Genomic DNA, 20,544 nt, shown 5'->3' on the forward strand with positions numbered 1-20,544 from the left:
TCCTGTCCTTGAGACTCACACAAGTAAAGAACTTGTTGCTCTCTGGCTCTGCCAGCTTGCTGAGTCAGATAGTGGTGATGGTGCAAGACCAGATTGGTTGGCTGTAGCTGGTACAGCTGTTGGCACCAGGATAAAAAGAAGCTATTTATATAAATGTAGCAAGTTGGTATACAGACCTCTTTAAATTAGAGAACAAACTCTAGAATATTAATTATTTCAATAATTGAAAATTCCCCAAGATAGGATTTTCATGTAATGACTTAGAGTTTATTCTTGGCTGTATCATTTATGTGGTAATGAAGTTTTGCCTAAATAGGAATTTAGTGAAAGCTACCTGTAACTGTTGTTCATCATGAAAATTCTGACAATTCTAAAAACATCGATATAGAAATTTAATTCTCTCTCTGAATCTGTACTTTTTTGTATAGAAAAGTAATTCTTTGTTAGCCATCTCTTTTACACATGTGGAGGAACTGAGTTTACTGCTTAGTTGCAAAGCTGGTGTTACATCCCAGATTCCAAACATAAGGGGAAAGGAAGGTAAATAAAATGTGGCATCCCCACTCCCAGGGCTTCCACCAGATCAGTACATAGCTGACTTTATAGCACAGTGGGTCTGGGACACTTAGAACCAAGATCTAAAAAAAGCATATTAGGAGATCATCTGAGAGATGTGACAGATTCCTTAAGAAAGATTCAGCAATGGGGCGATTGGCTGGTTCAGTCAGTAGAGCATGTGACCCTTGATCTTGCGGTTGTGAGTTTGAGCCCCACATCAGGCCTAGAGCTTATTCAAAAAAAAGGAAGAAGAAGGATTCAGCAAAGGTTCCCTGAGGAGATGACATTTGAGCCAAGTCTTAGAGGATTGAGTATATGTTTTCAGTAAATGAGTATCAGAGGGCAAATCAGACAACATAAGCAGAAACAGCTGTGTCTGGGAAAGCATGATTATCAGTGGGTAAATGGCATAGTAAAAGATGGCTTTCAAAGCCACAAGGGGATGTGCCAGGTAATTTGTGTGTAAATATAAGATACAGTTGACGCTTGAACAACTTGGGGGTTAGGGGCACCTACCCTCACTCAGTCAAAATATCCACATATAACTGTCAATTCCCCAAAAACTTAACTAGTAATAGTGTACTATTGATTGAAAGTTGATTGAAAGCCTTACTGATAACATAAACAGTTAACACATATTGGTATGTTATATATATTTATATTATATTCTTATGGTAAAGTAAGCTAGAGAAAAGAAAGTGTTACTAAGAAAATCATAAGGAAGAGGGGCACCTGGGTGGCTCAGTCCGTTGGGCATCCGACTTTGGCTCTGGTCATGATCTCACAGTTCGTGAGTTCGAGCCCCATATCAGGCTCTGTGCTGACAGCTCAGAGCCTGGACCCTGCTATGGATTCTGTATCCCTCTCTCGCTCTGCCTCTCCCTGGCTCACACTCTGTCTTTCTCTCAAAAATAAGTAAACATTTAAAAAATTTAAAAAAGAAAAAATAATCATAAGGAAGAGAAAATACATTTACAGTTCTGTGCTGTGAAAAATCCACATGTAAGTGGACTCTTATGATTCAAACCCATGTTATTCAAGAGTCAACTGTATATGTGTAAACTCAAGTTTATCATCTACAATTTGAATAGTATTTGCCTATTCATTATTTCATTTGATCCTTATTAATCCTGTCTCTGACCTAGATAGTGATGATTTAAAGAATTGAGCTTTCTAAAGGTCACACGTCTGTTAAGTAGGAGCTAAGACTGGAATCAGATCTTTTCATTCTGGTCTTTTTCTTGCAGCACTATAGCTGCCTTCCAGCAACAGCAGGCCATGGTGGTTAGAACTCTACTAAAGAAGGTCCCTCAAGCTTTTTTTAATTCCTAGAGGAACATGTGTGCAGAACTTCACTACATGAACACATATTCACAACTGTACCTGATCTGTCACGTTTGTATTGGGAGTACTTGATGGCTCTTGTATAAGTGTCTTGCTGTGCTTTTTCTGCACAGCTGGCATAAGTGTCATACTTTAGAGCACCAGGTAGAGAGGAGGCTTCTACTTTGATGCAAAACAGGTTTGAAATAAGTAAAAGATTTTCAATTGAACATAGGCTTTTAAAAATGTTACCTATTCATTCTTGCAGCAGTTTTAGACCATTCATCATGCTTTTAGGGTGTATGTTTAGAATTTTAATCCCTGAAACAAGGGTTGAGACCTTGAATGATAACCTACCACCCATTTGTGATGGAACTGAAGGCACGAGATTCATTGAACACATCTCAAAGTGTATTCTAGCTCATTTTCTTTCCGAATGAACCAAAAAAGGACAAAGGTGGTGGAACTTGCTCTATAACAGATAGAGTGATATTTTGGGGGCAACAAATTGGAACCTTCTAGAAAGGTTTTGTTAAAATTTTATTTCACCTTTTGAATATGTGAAAATGTGTTGCTGATGAGGCCTATGAGGGCACGTATAAAAAAAACCTTCATTTTTGCTCCATTCATTGTATAAGCCACACAATCAAGTAAAGTTCCCAAATTGTAGCCCTACAGAGGATGAAGACTGGCTATTGAATTCTTTGCCACCTATCATGAGACTTGACAGAACCTCAGTGGTGCTAGCAATAATTAAAGGGGGCAGGGACGAAAATGCAGTCCTGGGCACCTTGAATTGTTAGATGTAAGAGATTTGCCAACTAACTCATTGATAATGTTATTTTGATTTGCCTTTGAAGGTAAAATTCTAGGTACTTAAAAAATCCTGCAAGGGTACCTGGGTGGCTCAGCCAGTCGAGTGTCCAACTTTGGCTCAGGTCATGATCTCACGGTTCATGAATTCAAGCCCCGCGTCGGGCTCTGTGTTGACAGCTCAGAGCCTGGAACCTTCTTCGGATTCTGTGTCTCCCTCTCTGTCTGCTCCTCCCCCACTCATACTCCGTCTGTCTCTCTCTCTCTCTCTCTCAAAAATAAATAAAAATATTTTTTTAAATGTTTTAAAAAAACCCTACAGTTCTGCAAAGTTTTAGTATAAAGTCATTGAAAAACAACAACATATCTCATAGGCCTGGCACTCCTAGCATTTTAATGTCCCCTTTCTGGCTACCTTTAAAAGGAAGCCATGAAACATCCCAAAAAGGATTAGAAGCACTTAAAGTGAACTTAGCAGTTAGCCTAAGCTCAGATTTTATATTAACTTTTCTATATTGTGTTAAATATTAATTTCTACTCTACAACTAGAGGACACAAATAATTTTTTTTAATTTGTATTATACTAGTTAAATAAACTTAAATATACTAGTTTAAATATACTTAAATATACTAGTTAAATATACTAATCCTAAGAACTTTTTAAAAAGTGTTTGCTTATTTTTGAGAGAGAGAAAGAGAATCTCAAACAAGTTCTGCACTGTCAGCACAGAGCCTGATGCGGGGCTCGAACTCAGGAACTGTGAGATCATGACCTGAGCCGAAATCAACAAGAGTTGGGTAGTTAACCCACTGAGCTACCCAGGTGCCCCTAATCCTAATAACTTGTGTTAAGCATATTTCTGTTTTATATTTATTTAACCCTCATTAAAAAAAAATCCCATTAGAGATTTTAAAAGATTAAAGATAAAATATCCTTTTTATTTTACGATTTTTTTAATGTTTATTTTGAGAGAGAAAGAGGGAGAGAGAGAATCCTAAGCAGGCTCCATGCTGTCAGTACAGAGCCCGACACAGAGCTTGATCCCACCAACCGGGAGATCATGACCTGAGCTGAAATCAAGAATTGGATGCTTAACTGAGTGAGCCACCCAGGCACCCCTATTTTGCAGTTTTTAATAAGATGGAGTCAAGAATCATTCAGTCATTACTTGTGACTTTTAGAAATGTGGACATTCACACCTTAATTTTTTATTATAAATTTAGTGACATTTAATAGAGAAGATATTAGTGCCCCTAAGCTCAGAAATTGAAGACTTACAGAGCTAGAAATACCTCATACAGCTCTCTCATTTTATAGATGAAGAATCTGAGTTTTACAGAGCCTAAGGTTTTCGTTCAGGGTAACACACAGTTAATAGCATATAAAGACTAAAGCCCGGGGCACCTGGGTGACTCTGGGTTGAGCATCTGACTCAATTTCAGCTCGGGTCATGATCCCAGGGTTGTGGGTTCGAGCGCCTCATTGGGCTTTGTGCTGAATGTGGACCCTGCTTACGACTGTCTCTCTCCCCCTCTGTCCCTTGTCCCCACTCTTCACGCTCTCACTCTCTTTAAAAAAAAAAAAAAAAAAGACATGACTAAAACCCAAGTCTCCTGGTTCCTGCTTCAGTATTTTAGGTGTTTTTCATGTTTGTTATCCGTCTGTGAATTGAGACTGCTGCTGTAGAGCAAGCCAAATATGTGAAAGAAACAGCCATTTTCTCCATAGAGTTTCTGTTTGTGAGAGGGACCAGGGTAGTTTTAAATTCTCACTATAAAAGAATTTTAAAAGACTCTCTGACACTACAGTTCTCTCTCCTCCTCTTTGACACCAGGGTTCATACTCTGGTATCTTTAGTGATACTGTATTCCTGTTCGTCTCTTCCTTTTTACCTTCTTTGGAACATCTCTGGGCCTTTTGAGTTCTGGCTACCCTTATTTTATGTGGGCTCTGATGCCTCTGGAATCATGCAAAACAAACCTAATCCTTCTTGTAATAGCCCTTCACATTTGTGAAATCTGATCTCTTTCCCCATCTTAAAAACACTCCAGCAACTTCACCTTTCCCGCACCATCACCACCCTCTGCTTAACCCTGGTGTTTTAATTCCTTTTTGTTATGAAGTAGGGGAGCATACTGTAGCCAGCTCAGAGTGTATTGGGACTATCACCTTCCTTGTTCAGAAGTCTTTATTGTATCAATATGGCCTGAGGTCAGGGGATTTTCTTAGCTCCATCTTACTGTTGATTTAGTGAGTCATAAGTAATGCTAAATCACATCCTTTCTCTCCCCACTCCCTACCCCTTGGGTTTTTGCATATGTTGGTTTTGGAACCCAAGACTAAACTTTACAATTATCCTCTTTCAGTTTCATGGAAGTGATTTTGGCCCCTCATATTCCATACTTAGAAGAGTCCATTTCAGCATAGAGTGGCTCTCTCCTCAAAGCATATCTTCGGGGGAATAACAACAGAATACTGATTTTTACCAAGTGGTGTTTTCTTTCAAGAAGTCCTCTTGGAAGTTTGTAACATGTACTTACTCAACGAATTCGAACATTGTTCAAAACTCTTGCTATTTCTTTTTTCTTTGCTACCTAAATGTACCATTGCCCCTGCTTGAAAACTCTGCTCTTGGTGTGCCGGGGTGGCTCAGTCGGTTGAGCATCCAACTTTGGCTCAGGTCATGTTCTCATGGTTCATGAGTTCTCGCTCCACCCTTCCCCCACTCCCACTCTCTCAAAAATAAACATTAAAAAAAATACATTTCCTATTTTAAAAAAAGTGTGCTCTCTACATCTATAAAATTATCAGTGAGTTTCTACTCACATATTACAGTTTGTATGTCTGGAGTTGTTATTTTTCCTAAAAATTCCTTGTGCATTATAGGGTGTATGTCCCAGTCTTTGGACCAAATGATACATATTAAAACAGTACAGAAATATAGAAATTGTCACAGGTGTGTTTTAAGCATTTTAATTAAGATTATAGTATTGTTAAACTAGACTGTCTTTCACCTTTAAATACAGGCCCATTTAATTTCTGATTGAGCTGAATCCCGTTACAGCTTTCCATTAGAGTCCCTGAATTCCCACCCATCCTCCTTTGTTCACAAACTAAGAGAGCTGCAGCTGCAGCTTTTCAGCAGAGAAGAGGCTCCATGTTAAATATAGCCTGACCTACTGCTGTGGTGAAAACTGACACTGACACTTGCAGGCTCTGTGCAATAACTTGCTGATCCTAAATGTAGGGCAATTACAAACTTGACTGTAAACAGGAACTCCAGACGTGACCTCAGATACTGCAGTTCAGTATATAAGTGATAAGCAGAAGTGCCTACTTTTGAGTGGCAAGGGAATGATGAACACAAGATTAAGGATGGGGAAAGCAAGAGGCTGGTATGAGGAGCAGAGGTAAATATTGTCAGTGTTCTTTTCTACCTGTTGGATATTAATTTCACTGCTGTTTATTGTATTCAAGTAAAATGAAATAAAGCCATACATAGCTGATGGTGAGAATGGGCCACAAATGAGGTATTTAATCACTTTGGGGCACTGAGGTAAAAGGGAGGTAGAATGTACTGAACTTTCTCCTTTAATTCTTTTTTTTTTTTAACGTTTATTTGTTTTTGAGACAGAGACAGAGCATGAACGGGGGAGGGTCAGAGAGAGAGGGAGACACAGAATCCATGGCAGGCTCCAGGCTCCGAGCTGTCAGCACAGAGCCCGATGCGGGGCTTGAACTCACAGACTGCGAGATCATGACCTGAGCCGAAGTAGGACGCTTAACTGACTGAGCCACCCAGGTGCCCCTGAACCTTCTCCTTTAACTGGGACTCTGGATAACTCATGAGTCCTCGTCTAGGAAGCATGCATGTACTCCTGAACATCAAACATATTTATGATGAATAATTCCAGAGGTAGGAAAGTTCCATAAATAATGCCCAGGTAGGCTTTGGATAGTGGCTCATACAGAACAGACCATGATGGGGATTCAGGACCTTAGACATACCAACTCTTAGACATATGATAAGAAAGTTTAATTTCAGAACCAATGAAGCAACTGCAAGCATTTGAGATCTTTTATTTATTTATTTTTTATTTCTTTTTCACATTTATTTTTTTTTGAGAGACAGAGACAGAGCATAAGTGGAAGAGGGGCAGAGAGAGAAGGAGACACAGAATCCAAAGCAGGTTCCAGGCTCCGAGCTGTCAGCACAGAGCCCGACGCAGGGCTCGAACCCACAAACCGTGAGATCATGACCTTAGCCTAAGTTGGACGCTCAACCGACTGAGCCACCCAGGTGCCCCAGAAAAGATCGTTTATTTCTTATGTCAAGTGTGTCTGTAATCTCCATAGACACAAATTAACTGTACTCCATTCGAACAAAAATTTTTCTTTGAATCAACTTGACACAAATTTGTATATAAACTAGGAAAAACCCAAGATAGGCTACCACTAAATAACTGGCATATATCACAGCATATCAAAAGACTTCAAAAGGGTGCCTGCCTGGGTGGCTCAGTCAGTTGAGCACCTGACTCTTGATTTCAGCTCATATCATTATCCCAGGGTCATGGGATCTAGCCCCAAGTGGGGCTCTGTGTTGAGTGTGGAGCCTGCTTAAGACTCACTCTCTCTCTCTCTCTCTCTCTCCCTCCCTCAATCCCCCTCCCTCTGCCACTCTCCCCTGCTCACACTCACTCACTCTCTCTCTCTCTCTCTCTCTCTCAAATAAAAAATGAAAAAGCCTTCAAAAGGAGTTAACTTTAAGAACTATATTTAGGGGTGCCTGGGTGGCTCAGTCGGTTAAGCATCTGACTTCGGCGCAGGTCATGATCTCACAGTTCATGGGTTCGAGCCCCGCATCAGGCTCTGTGCTGACAGCTCAGAACCTGGAGCCTGTTTCAGATTCTGTGTCTCCCTCTCTCTTTGCCCCTCCCCTGTTCACACTCTGTCTCTGTCTCAAGAATAAACATTAAAAAAAAAAAACTATATTTAAAAATAATTAATGAGGGACATCTGGGTGGCTCAGTCAGTTAAGTATCTGACTTTGGCTCAGGGCATGATTTCTTGGTTCGTGAGTTCAAGCCCTGCATCGGGCTCTCTGCTGTCAGCACAGAGCCTGCATTAGATCCTCTGTCCTCCTCTCTCTGTGTCCCTCCCCCACTTGGGCTTTCGTTCTTTTTCAAAAATAAATACACTTTAAAAAATGAATTATGGTTACTATTTCTTGATAATCATTTTTTGAGCTCTTTGGTAGTATAGTAGTAGCTCATTAGTTCTTCCCAACAATTTATGAAAAGTGAATTATTAGCTTTATTTTTAGAGATGTGGCTCAGAAAGCTTAACTATTTTCCCAGTGTTATATGGCTACAAACACTGGGACTGGCATTTGAATCCAAGTCTGCCTGAAATTTAGATTGTCTGAAATGTTCAGTGGTTTCTGAAATAGCTATGATTGATTATAATCTCACCTTTATAAACGCAATAAATAGTAACTCTTGGGGCACCTGGGTGGCTCAGTCAGTTGATCAGTTGAGTGTCTGACTTTGGGTCAAATCATGATCTTGTGGTTTGTGAATTCAAGCCCCACATGGGGTTTGCTGCTGTCAGCACAGAGTCTGCTTCAGATCCTCTGTCCCCCTCTCTCTGCCCCTCCCCCACTTGCACTCCTGTGCACATGCGCTCTCTCTTTCTCTCAAAAATAAACATTCAAAAACAAAAAATTGTAACTTCCTTGTGTCTTCCATGTGTAAGATACAAAACCAGTGTCTAAAAATGTATTATGTTTTAAAATTTATATCTTGTTTTTGAGTTCCTTTGGAGATGGATCATTCACAAAGAGAAAAATATTTTAAGTGAAAGAAATAATTTTAGGCTGGCCAGTTCAGCTTTTTATGGTTTGGTGGGAATTGATAGTTCTGTGGCTTTGTGTGACAGGGTTAACCTCTTGCCATGGATCTTAGCTTTTGATAAAACATAGATTAAATATACTCAAACACCTTTTCTCTGAAGATATCTGATTTTAAAAAGGTCTTTTTTTGGTTTTTTTGTTTTTTGTTTTTTTTTACATTACCTACCGTTAGCCTGTCTATCTGGTCAGGAAGAAAAGTATGAAACTCTTTAAGTTCTGGTGGAAGATAGGATAGGGTTGAGAGTGTTGGGTACAGGCAATCTAGCTTTACATCTATAAGAATCGTAATAAATTAAGTCCCTTATAATCATATTGTGTATTTAAAAGCATCTGTAGATGGTTTTATGTAGAATGGGAGTTTTAGGGTGCCTGGGTGGCTCAGTCGTTAAGCATCTGACTTTGGCTCTGGTCATGATGTCAGAGTTCATGAGTTCGAATCCCACATTGGGTGAGCATGAGCCCCGCTTCGGGTGAGCTCAAGTCCCACATCATGTGAACACGAGCCCGTGAGCCCTGCTTCTCTCTCTCTCTCTCTCTCTCTCTCTCTCACTCTCTCAAAAAAAAAAAAAAAAAAAAAAATGCTAAAGGTACAACAAAGTACATAGTGAAAATTCTCTCTCCTAGGTACCTAATTGTCCTCTGTATGGACAGTTGGGTTACCAATTGCTTGGCTGTCACCAAAGGGGTATTTTATGCATTCGTAAGCAATTGTGTACATTTTTTCCTTATTTTTACTAGTATAGTATGTGTATTGTTCAGCATTTTGCTTTTCCTATATGTTGACTCTTGGACATTTTTCAGAACTGTACTTTTATCTATTTAATAAGTATAATAAATAACTTTTTACAGATTTCATTTCCTACCTTTTTATAGACATCTGTGTATGTTTGTATATATGATAAATTCCTAGAAGTGTTTTGAGAAAGATTGCCAGGTTGTCTTTCATAAAAATTTTACCAATTTATAGGGCACCTAGGTGGCTCAGTTGGTTAAGCGTCCAACTCTTGGTTTTGGCTCAGGTCATGATCTCACAGTTTCGTGAGTTCAAGCCCTGAGTCAGGCTCTGTGCTGGCAGCATGGAGCCTGCTTGGGATTCTCTTTCCCTCTCTCTTTCTGCTCCTTCCCTACTTGCACTGTCTTTGTCTCTCTCAAATAAATAAAACTTTAAAAAAAATGTGGCACATCACTTAAAAAAATTTTTTTTACATTGCCACTGCCATTGTAAGAGAGTATCTTCACCAGCACATTCTGCTGTCAGACATCTTATTTGCCAGTGGGATAACTGGAAAATAGTTTCTTGATACAATTTTTTTTTAGTTTATTTTGAGTAAGAGAGAGCGCGCACACAAGTGTGCACAAGTGGGGGAGGGCAGAGAGCGAGGGAGAGTTAGACTCCTAAGCAGGCTCTGTGCAGAGCCTGATGTGGGGCTCAATCTCACCAACTGTGAGATAGTGGCCTGAGCCAAAATCGAGAGTCGGATGTTACCCCACTAAGCCACCCTGGTACCTGCTTCTCAGTATAATTTTAGTTTACACTTCATTTAGGAGTAAGATTTGTGTACCTTCTCATGTGCTTAAGAGAAAATCTTTGTCACAAATCTGTGATCTCTGATAGTATTTATTTACTTTTCTATTTGATTATTAATCCTTTCTTACTTATAGAATATAGAAGCTCTTTATGTCTTAGGTTCCTTACCTCATTGAGCTAGGAGTTGACAAAAGTTTTTCCCCAAGGTAACATGAGTTCTTTACATAAAGAATTTTTTTTGCATTTATATAACTTATAAATCATTTGTTTTGTCTCCCATAGCTTCTATGATGTTGTAAATCTTTAATTGATCAGGAATTTATTTTGGTGGAATGTCTGAGAAATTGATCCTGGTTAGAAAAAAGACTGTAGGGAAGCAAGGGCAGCAACAAGAAGGCAAGGTAAAATGCTATTGTAGTAATCTAGGCCAGAAATGATGTTTTAGACTGGTGGTGAAATAAGGGGCCTTCAAATGGTCTGATTTTGGATGTATTTTAAAGACAAAGCCAATAGCATTTCCTGACAGATTCCATATAAAGTATGAGAGAAAAAGTTAAAGATGATACCAAGGGTTGTTTTGTTTTGTTTCTGAGAAACTGGAAAGATGGAGTTGCCATCACCTGGTATGGGGAAGGCTATAGATGAAGCAAGCTTTGGAGAAAGATCAGGTGTTCAGTTTTGGTTGTGTTGCGTTTAAGATACTTGTTGAACATTCAAGTAGAGAAATCAAGTAGTCAGTTGGATGAATGAGTCTAGAGTTTGGAAGTGAGTTTTAGACTAAAGATACAAATTTGAGAGTTGAGGGCATGCAGATGGTATTTGAAGCCATGACACTAGATGAGGTCACTAAGTGATAAGTTACTTGTCTTGCTTTTATCAATCTAAGTATATTATAATTGTGTTTCTTTATAATGTTGTAGAGTGACTGCACATACCTTTCAGGAGATTCTACCTTCTTTGAGTAAATAAGTAAACAGATTCACAGAGATTAAATGACTTCCTTTGGGTCACCATTACTGTAAAGGATGAAACTAGCGTTCCAAAGCCTTTATTTTTACATGCCCACCAGGCCATGGCCTTGTTTGTATAAACCAGAAATGTCTATGTATTGATTAGGTGGGTAAAGAAAGCAGCTTAGTCAAGTGGAGAGGCAGCTTGGACAAGTAGGAAATTTTGCTCATCTTTCCACAAACATATTTCAGGATTTGTAAATATTTATTTATTTAATGTTTATTTATTTTTGAGAGAGAGAGTGCACGTGAGCAGGGGAGAAGCAGAGAGCAAGGAAGACAGAGGATCCGATGCAGGCTATCCACTCACATCAGAGAACCCGATATGCGACTTGAACTCACGAACTGTGAGATCATAACCTGAGCTGAAGTCAGATGCTTAACCCAGGCACCCCAGGATTTGTAAATAGTTAACTTGTTAAAACTTTGAGATAAAAAGGAACAAATTCTGTATTCCAGATTTTAAAATGGTAAGAGGAAGTTACATCTGTCAGGTCTTGCTTTGAGTTAATGGTTAGAGCTGTGAAAACCTAATTCAGTCTTTTCATATAGTGTTTTCCTATGAGAAAACCCAAGATTTGTGTTTGAAATTTTTTTTAATGTGGTAAAATGTACATAACCAAAAATTTAGCATTTTAAGTGTACAGGTCGGTAGCATTAAGTACGTTCACAGTATGATGTAACTGTCACCACTATCTTGAGAACTTTTGCCTCACTCTAAACAACAATTCTGTACCCATTAAGCAGTTCTCCCCACCTCTCATTCTCCCCACCTCCAGCCTATGGTAACTTCTACTTTCTGTTTCTATGACTTTACCTGCTCAAGGTATCTCATGTAAATAGTGGAATCATACAACTTTTGTCCTTTTAATGTTTGGCTTATTTCACTTGGCATAATGTATCCACAGTTCAGCCATGTTGTAAGCATATATCAGAATTTCTTTCCTTTTTATGAATAAATAATATTAACATTTTATGTGTAATCACATACTGTTTATCCACTCATCTGTTGAAAGACATTCGTCTCTACCTTTTGACTGTTGTGAATAACTCTGCTGTGAACATTGGTGTGCAAGTATCTCTTTGAATCTCTCTTTTCAATTCTTTTGGGTACTGGAGTGGAATTGTTGGGTTATATGGAAATTCTTTGTTCAACTTTTTGAGGAATTGGTGTTTTTCCCACAGTGGTTGCACCATTTTACATTTACAGTGTATTGAGGGTTCGAATTGCTCTACATCCTTGCCAGCACTTATTAATTTCCATTTTAAAATAATAATAGCCATACTGAATGGATATTAAGTGGTATCTCTTTCTGATTTTGATTTGCATTTCCCTAGTAACTAATGATGCTAGGCACCTTTTCATAAGCTTTTCTTTCTTTCTTTCTTTTTTCTTTTTTTTCTTCTCATGGTCTTTTCTTGTTTAATCATTTCTATTTCTTCTCTGGGAAAACAGTCAAATCTCATTTTCTCATTGCTTTTTTGTTGTTGAGTTGTAGGAGTTCTTGATACATTTTGGATACTCATCTCTTACTTGACGTATTATTTACAAAAATTTTCTCCCACTCTTTGTGCTCTCTCTTCACTCTCTTTTTATTTTTTTTAAGATTTTTTTTTTTTTTAAATTTTTAATCTCTACACCTAGTTTGGGGCTTGAACTCACAACCCAGAGATCAAGAGCCGCACTGTGCTCTACTGACTAAGCCAACTAAGTGCCCCACTCTGCACTCATGATAGTGTCCTTTGAGGTTTTTAATTTTGATCAAGTCCTTGTAATCCATGTTTTCTTTTATTGCCAGTGCTTTTAGAGTTCTATTTAAATCTCCAGGGTCATGAAGATTTATTTACCCCATGTTTTCTTCTTCTAAGAGTTTTATAATTTTATTATTATTTTTTTAAAAATTATTTTAATAATTATAATTATTTATTATTGTTTTTATTATTTTATTATATATTTTATTATTATTTTTAAATTTATTATTTTTTATTTTATTATTTTTTATTATTTATTATTTTAATGATCTGGATGCAATGTTTAAAAAATTTTTTAATGTTTGAGAGACAGCATGTGAGCAGGGGAGGGGCAGAGAGAGAGAGAGAGAGAAGGAGAGAGAATTTCAAGCATGCTCCACACTGTCAGTGGAGAAGCCAAGGTGGGGCTCAATCTCATGAACCATGAGATCATGACTTGAGCTGAGATCAAGTCAGACCCTCAACCAGCTGAGCCACCCAGATGCCCCAAGAGTTTTATAATATTAGCTCTTAAGTCTCTGATCTATTTTGAGTTAACTTTGTATATGGAGTGAAATAGGAGTCCAGCTTCCATTCTTTTACATGTGGATATCCAGTGGAAACATGTATTGTGTTTTAAAAAGACTGCCTTTTCCCCGTTGAATGTTTGAAAATGAATTGAGCATATATTGTGAGGATTTGTTTCTGGCCTCTCTGTTCCTTTGGTGTGTACATATGTCCTTATGCCAGTATCATGTTGTTTTGATTACTGTACCTTTGTAGTAAGTTTTGAAATGTTTAGTTTTCAGTGTACAAATCCTATTCCTTCTTGTCTAATTCCTAAATATTTTATTCTTTTTGATGTTATTGTAAATGGAATTGATTTTTTAATTTCCTTCTTGGTTGTTCATTGAAAGTGTATAGAATACAACTCAATATTGTCTGTTGATTTTATATCCTATAACTACTGACTTAGTTTATTAATGCTAATATTTGTTACATGTTGATTCTTTCAAGCTTTCTATGTGTAAGATCACGTCATTTGTGAACAGAGATAATTTTACCTCTTCCTTTCCAATTTGTATGCCTTTAAAAAATTTCTTTAGCCTAATTGCTCTAGCTGGAAATTCTAGTATTGTTTTGAATTGAAGTGGCAAAAGTGGACATCCTTATCATGTTCTTAATCTCAGGGAAAAAACTTTCAGTCTTTCACTACTGAGTATGATGTGTCATGTATGGCCTTTTTATCATGTGGAGGAAATTCCCTTCTAGTCCTAGTTTATTCGGTGTTTTTTTATCTTGAAAGTGAATTGAATTTTGTCAGATGCTTCTTCTGTGTCAATTGAGATCATCTGTAATGTTTTATCCTTCATTCTAATAATATGTAGTAAATTACATTTGTTGCCTTGCATATCCTGAACCATCTTTGCATTCTGGGAATAAATCTCACTTGGCCTTGATGTATAGTACTTTTTTTTAATTTTATTTTTTTAATTTATATCCAAATTAGTTAGTATATAGTTTAGCAATGATTTCAGGAATAGATTCCTTAATGCCCCTTGCCCATCCCCCCTCCCACAACTCCTCTAGTAACCCTCTGTTTGTTCTCCATATTTAAGAGTCTCTTCTGTTTTGTCCCCTCCCTGTTTTTATATTATTTTTGCTTCCCTTCCCTTATGTTCATCTGTTCTGTGTCTTAAAGTCCTCATATGAATGAAGTGGTAGGATATTTGTCTTTCTCTGACTGACTAATTTTGCTTAGCATAAGACCCTCTAGTTCCATCCACGTAGTTGCAAACGGCAAGATTTCATTCTTTTTGATAGCTGAGTAATACTCCATTGTATATATACCACATCTTCTTTATCCATTCATCCATCGATGGGACATTTGGGCTCCTTCCGTACTTTGGCTATTGTTGATAGTGCTGCTATTAACATTGGGGTGCATGTGTCCCTTGGAAACAGCATACCTGTATCCCTTGGATAAATACTTAGTAGTGCGGTTGCTGGGTCGTAGGGTAGTTCTATTTTTAATTTTTTGAGGAACCTCCATACTGTTTTCCAGAGTGGCTATACCAGCTTGTATTCCCACCAGGAATGCAAGAGATCCTCTTTCTCCGCATCCTCGCCAACATCTATTGTTGACTGAGTTGTTAATGTTAGCTTTTCTGACAGGTGTGAGGTGGTATTTCATTGTGGTTTCGATTTGTATTTCCCTGATGATGAGTGATGTTGAGCATTTTTTCATGTGTTGGTTGGCCATCTGGATTTTTTTTTGGAAAAGTGTCTATTCATGTCTTTCGCCCATTTCTTCACTGGATTATTTGTTTTGTGGGCGTTGAATTTGATAAGTTCTTTATAGATTTTGGATACTAACCCTTTATCTGATAGGTCGTTTGCACGTATCTTCTCCCATTCTGTCGGTTGCCTTTTAGTTTTGCTGATTGTTTCCTTTGCTGTGCAGAAGCTTTTTATTTTGATAAGGTCCCAATAGTTCATTTTTGCTATAGTACTTTTAATATACTACTGAATTCGGTTTGTTAGTATTTGTTGAGGAGTTTTGCATCTGTATTCATAGGGTGTATTGTGTAGTTTTCTTTTCTTGTAGTGTCTTTGTCTAGCTTTGGCATCAGTAATGTTGACCTTGGAATGAGTAGGAAGTATTCCCTCTTCTTTAATCTTTTGGAAGAGTTTAAGAGAGGATTGATGCTAATTCTTCTTCAAGAGTTTTGTCAAAGTTTTTGTGATAGGAAAAAACGAATCAGATATTTTTTGAATCTGTCAACAATGTTTCAAGAAATAGAAAGCTGTCTTAAGGACAGCTTTCCATAAGCACAGTATGAAACTACCATTGCATAAACCAACTCATAGAAGTCACTAGGATCTGTTGGCCTCTTAGCTTTGTTCCTGGGCTTCTTTCTTCTTATTTATGTGCTACTGTACCTTGAATCAAATGGTCTATACCTTCATGTCTGTTTTGGAGGATTCAGTTGTGGAGATTGGGCATCCACAGAAAGGAGACTTTTGACTATACATATTCAGTCTCTAAAATACTTCACATGGGGCGCTTGGGTGGACTTTGGCTCAGGTCATGATCTCACAGTTTGTAAGTTTGAGCCCTGCATCACTCTCTGCTGCCAGCACAGAGCTGCTTCGGATCCTCCAACTCCCTTTCTGCCTCTTCCCTGCGTGTGCGCGCTCTCGCGCGCGCTCTCTCTCTCTCTCTCTCTCTCAAAAATAAACATTTTAAAAAATAAATAAAATATTTCACATATACTGTAATCCTTAAATCCCCTTTGAAAACTTGGTGAATGATCTCAAGTTTAGTAATAAGCTTAGGAAAGTTTTGCCTATAAACACGAAGAATTTCTGGCTTTTGTGTTTTGTTTTGACTTCTTAATTAAGGCTGCATTTTGCACAGATACCCTCCTCCTTTATTTTACCTCCTTTATCAACCTAAGACAAGGGTATTGATTATTATTCACAGAGACTATATACAGATTCTCCTCTGCTAAGATAAAATAAGCATTCTTCTAGAGTCTAAAAAGTTAGGTGCTTTTGCTTGAGGTTGAGCAAACAAAGGCTAAAAATAAATCCTTAGAGGCCAAAGGAAGACTCTTTGCATCCCTTGTGTTGGGGCTCTCTAACTGGCCATCTGAATGTGTCAGCCATTATCACAAAACTGACCAGTGGTGACTCTTCTTGACTACAGTGACTTTTAAACATTTTGGATAGCTTCCTACAATAAGAAGTAAGTTTGGGGCACCTGGGTGGCTCAGTCATTTGAGTGTCTGACTTCAGCTCAGGTCATGATCTCACAATTCATGAGTTAGAGCCCCACGTCAGGCTTGGTGCTGTCAGAGCAGAGCCCACTTCAGATCCTCTGTCCTCTCTCTCTGCCCTTCCCCTGCTCATGCTCTCTCTCTCTCAAAAATAAACATTAAAAAAGTAAGTTTTATAGCATGACCTAGTATATAACAAACAAAAATATATATACAACTAACATGAAAGTCTCAAAGGCCAGTTATTTTTTTAAATTCTTTTTAATGTTTATTTATTTTTGAGAGAGAGAGAGAGAGGGACAGAGCACAAGCAGGGGAGAGACAGAGAGAGGGAGACAGAATCTGAAGCAGGCTCCAGGCTGTTAGCACAGAGCCCAGCGTGGGGCTCAAACCCACAAGCCATGAGATCATGACCTGAGCCAAAGTTTGATGCTTAACCAACTGAACCACCCAGGTGCCCCTCAAAGGCCAGTTCTTAACTCTTATTAAAGAAGATGCAGCCTACTATGTTCTGTTTTGTTCTATTTCTTTTTAAAAAGATACTGATCTCAACTTGCTGAATTGATTTCATAATCTTGCAAATAAATGTGCACTTTAGTTTAAAAAATATTCCTCCATGACCCCTAAATTTACCTGTGCGTGAAGTTTTCAGGGCTTCTGCCCTTACACATTTTGATTCCGTGGCCTAAAGTGGAACCCAGGAGTTTCTGTTTTTATTAAGTGATAATTTTGATGTAGCCTTGGGCAAGTATTTGGGAACTACTAATATCCAATATAATATAAACTATTTTGTTTAAAACTAAATATGTCATATAAAATTGCAGAAAATGGGGCACCTGGCTTACTCATTCAGTAGAGTATGTGACTTCATCTTGGGGTCATGATTTCGAGCCCCATGTTGGAGGTAGAGTTTGCTAAAAAAATAAATAAATAAAAATAAAATAAAATTGCTGAAACCATCATCATGACCTTTAAAATTATTGCCCTTTTAATTTTAGGAAATCAATCAGCCATTACCTAAATTCTCTAGACTCTAATATTCATATTATCTAATGTAATTTGGTGAGCCATTTTATGTAGTGATTGACAGACAAAGGATGATTAAATTCCTCTATTATAGAAAAAACAGGCTGGGCATGTAGTAGATTAAGTTACTTTCTGGTTTGTTCCATTCAGTAGTGATGTTGTCTTCTTTGACACAGACCAGTTTATGTCTGACTTGGAACACCAGCCATCAGGTTCAGCAGAGAAATGGCCTAACCACAGTGAGCTCTCATGTCCAGCTCCTTTCTGGAGAATCTAGAGGGTGAGTGTTGATTGAAATGTGTCATTGTTTTTATACCCAAGTCTGGTATTTGCATGCAGTGGCTGGATTTGCATGTGCTACAGAGGATGGGGTATACATGGGCATCTTGGTAGGTCCACTCATTATCTTTGGAGCTACACTTTGACTGCAAGACTCTGCTTTTTATTTAAAAAAAAATTTTTTTAACGTTTATTTATTTATTTTAAGAGAAAGAGTGAGAACTTGTGTAAGTGGGGGAGGGGCTGAGAGGGAGAGAGAATCCCAAGCAGGCTCTACGCTGTCAGGGCAGAGCCCGATCCCAGGAACTGTGAGATCATGACCTGAGCCAAAATCAAGAGTCAGATGCTTAACTGACTGAGCCACCCAGGGCCCCAAGACTCTGCTTTTTATTTATTTATTTAATTTATTTTTGAGAGAGAGAACGTGAGCTAGGGAAGGGCAGAGAGAGAAGGGTACTGAGGATCCAAAGCAAGGTCCATGCTGACAGCAATGAGCCTGATGCAAGGCCTGAACCCATGAACCATGAGATAATGACCTGAGCCGAAGTTGGAGGCTCAACTGACCCACCCAGGCACCCCAAAACTACTTTATAAATCGAACCATATTCAGGCTTGTACACTAGTACTTATGAATTTAATCTGGTTTGAGTAGAAAGCAAGTGTTTAACTGAATTTATTAAATCAAAGCAGAGAAGCCCATCTGTAAGAATTCTATGGCTTGGGGGTGCCTAGGTGCCTCAGTTGGTTAAGCATCTGACTCTTGATTTCAGTTCAGGTCATAATCTCACAGTTCATGAAATCGAAGCCAACATCAGGCTCTGTGCTGACAGTGCAGAGCCTGCTTGGGATTCTCTCTTTCTCCCTCTTTCTCCATCTCTCTTTCTCTTTCAAAATAAGTAAATAAACTTTAAAAAAATTCTATGGCTTGGGTGCTGAGTAAACTTGGTTGTCAGTCAAGTGTATAAGTCTGCTCATCTCTGGTCTATCAAGTACTCTTAAGTTTTTTTTTTTGTTTTTTTTTTCCAACGTTTTTTATTTATTTTTTTTGGGACAGAGAGAGACAGAGCATGAACGGGGGAGGGGCAGAGAGAGAGGGAGACACAGAATCGGAAACAGGCTCCAGGCTCCGAGCCATCAGCCCAGAGCCTGACGCGGGGCTCGAACTCACGGACCGCGAGATCGTGACCTGGCTGAAGTCGGACGCTTAACCGACTGCGCCACCCAGGCGCCTCAAGTACTCTTAAGTTTTGACGTGAGACAGTTTGGAATGAAAATAAAGCAGGACATTTTATCCATGTGCCAGAGGAAACCTGGATCCTTTACCCTTGAGCCTCCCCTGTAGACCCATGTGTGCATTCCTAATAATTCTTCTGGGACTCCATTTGGAAAGAATCCATATAAGTGAAGTCTGCATGAGGGAGGGGGCTGGGCCTCAGGCCACTCTACCTCAGCAACCCACCAGGAACACAACTCTCCCTCACTATCATGCAGCTCCTTTCTTTGAAGACTCAGAAAGCTTCTGAAGGGTGCCTGGGTGGCTCAGTTTGTTTAAGTATCTAACTTCGACTCAGGTCATGATCTCACGGCTCATGAGTTTGAACCCTGAGTTGGGCTCTGTGCTGACTGCTCAGAGCCTGGAGTCTGCTTCAGATTCTGTGTCTTCCTCTCTCTCTGCCTGCTCGTGCTCACTCTCTTTCTCTCAAAAATAAACATTATGAAAAAGATTTTTAAAATTTTTTTTCAACATTTTTATTTATTTTTGAGAGACAGAGTGAGCAGAGGAGGGGCAGAGAGAGAGGGAGGCACAGAATCCGAAGCAGGCTCCAAGCTCCGACCTGTCAGCACAGAGCCCAGCATGGGGCTCAAACCCACCAACTGTGAGATCATGACCTGAGCTGAAGTCGGACGCCCAACCGACTGAGCCACCCAGGCACCCATGAAAAAAAATTTTTTTTTAAATGTTTTTATTTATTTTTGAGACACAGAGAGTCAGAGCATGAGCAGGGGAGGGGCAGAGAGAGAGGGAGACACAGAATCGGAAACAGGCTCCAGGCTCTGAGCGGTCAGCATAGAGCCCAACACGGGGCTTGAACTCACGGACTGTGAGATCATGACCTGAGCTGAAGTCGGACGCTTAACCGACTGAGCCACCCAGGTGCTTCGTGAAAATTTTTTCTAATTGAGAAATAGAATAAAGACTCTGAAAGCCACTGAGAACATATGTGATAGAAATTATAAATATGTAAGTTGTAATTCTCAACATGCCATTTGAATTTAAATTTAATGAATTTAGATTTGGAAGGGAACTACCCAGATCTTTATATATGAGATACTAAGCCTCCTGATTAGACAAGGCACCAAAACATTGGCTTCTCCCAGAAACTGAGCCTACCCTGGTCTCACATCACTCTTGTCTCTAGTCATGAGAGGAGTAGAAATAGCAACTAAATTCCTGCATCTGTCTAAGGAGAGTTATAACCTGAAGGTTGTTTTTTTTTTTAATTGAAGTATAGTTGACATAATATTCTGTTACATTTCAGGTGTCTATCACAGTGATTTGCTATTTTTATACATTACAA

The 20,544-nt window shown here is 38.8% G+C and overlaps 1 protein-coding gene across 4 annotated transcripts in view; it reads left to right on the forward strand.

Annotated features, from left to right (window-relative positions):
- The window catches only part of NFATC3 (nuclear factor of activated T cells 3), a 135,671-nt gene that overhangs the window by 104,348 nt on the left and 10,779 nt on the right, over positions 1-20,544 (forward strand). Inside the window, exon 10 of one of the 4 annotated variants that reach the window (XM_060650380.3) lies at positions 17,837-17,966. The exons of 2 other annotated variants lie outside the window; for them this stretch is intronic. In XM_060650380.3, coding sequence (XP_060506363.1) covers positions 17,837-17,966 — 130 coding nt within the window. The remainder of the gene's footprint in view (positions 1-17,836; positions 17,967-20,544) is intronic. One more of the 4 variants, XM_060650377.3, reaches the window with a different exon arrangement.

The sequence above is a fragment of the Panthera onca genome, chromosome E2 (assembly GCF_046562875.1).
Source record: "Panthera onca isolate mPanOnc1 chromosome E2, mPanOnc1 haplotype 2, whole genome shotgun sequence".
Classification (NCBI taxonomy): domain Eukaryota; kingdom Metazoa; phylum Chordata; class Mammalia; order Carnivora; family Felidae; genus Panthera; species Panthera onca.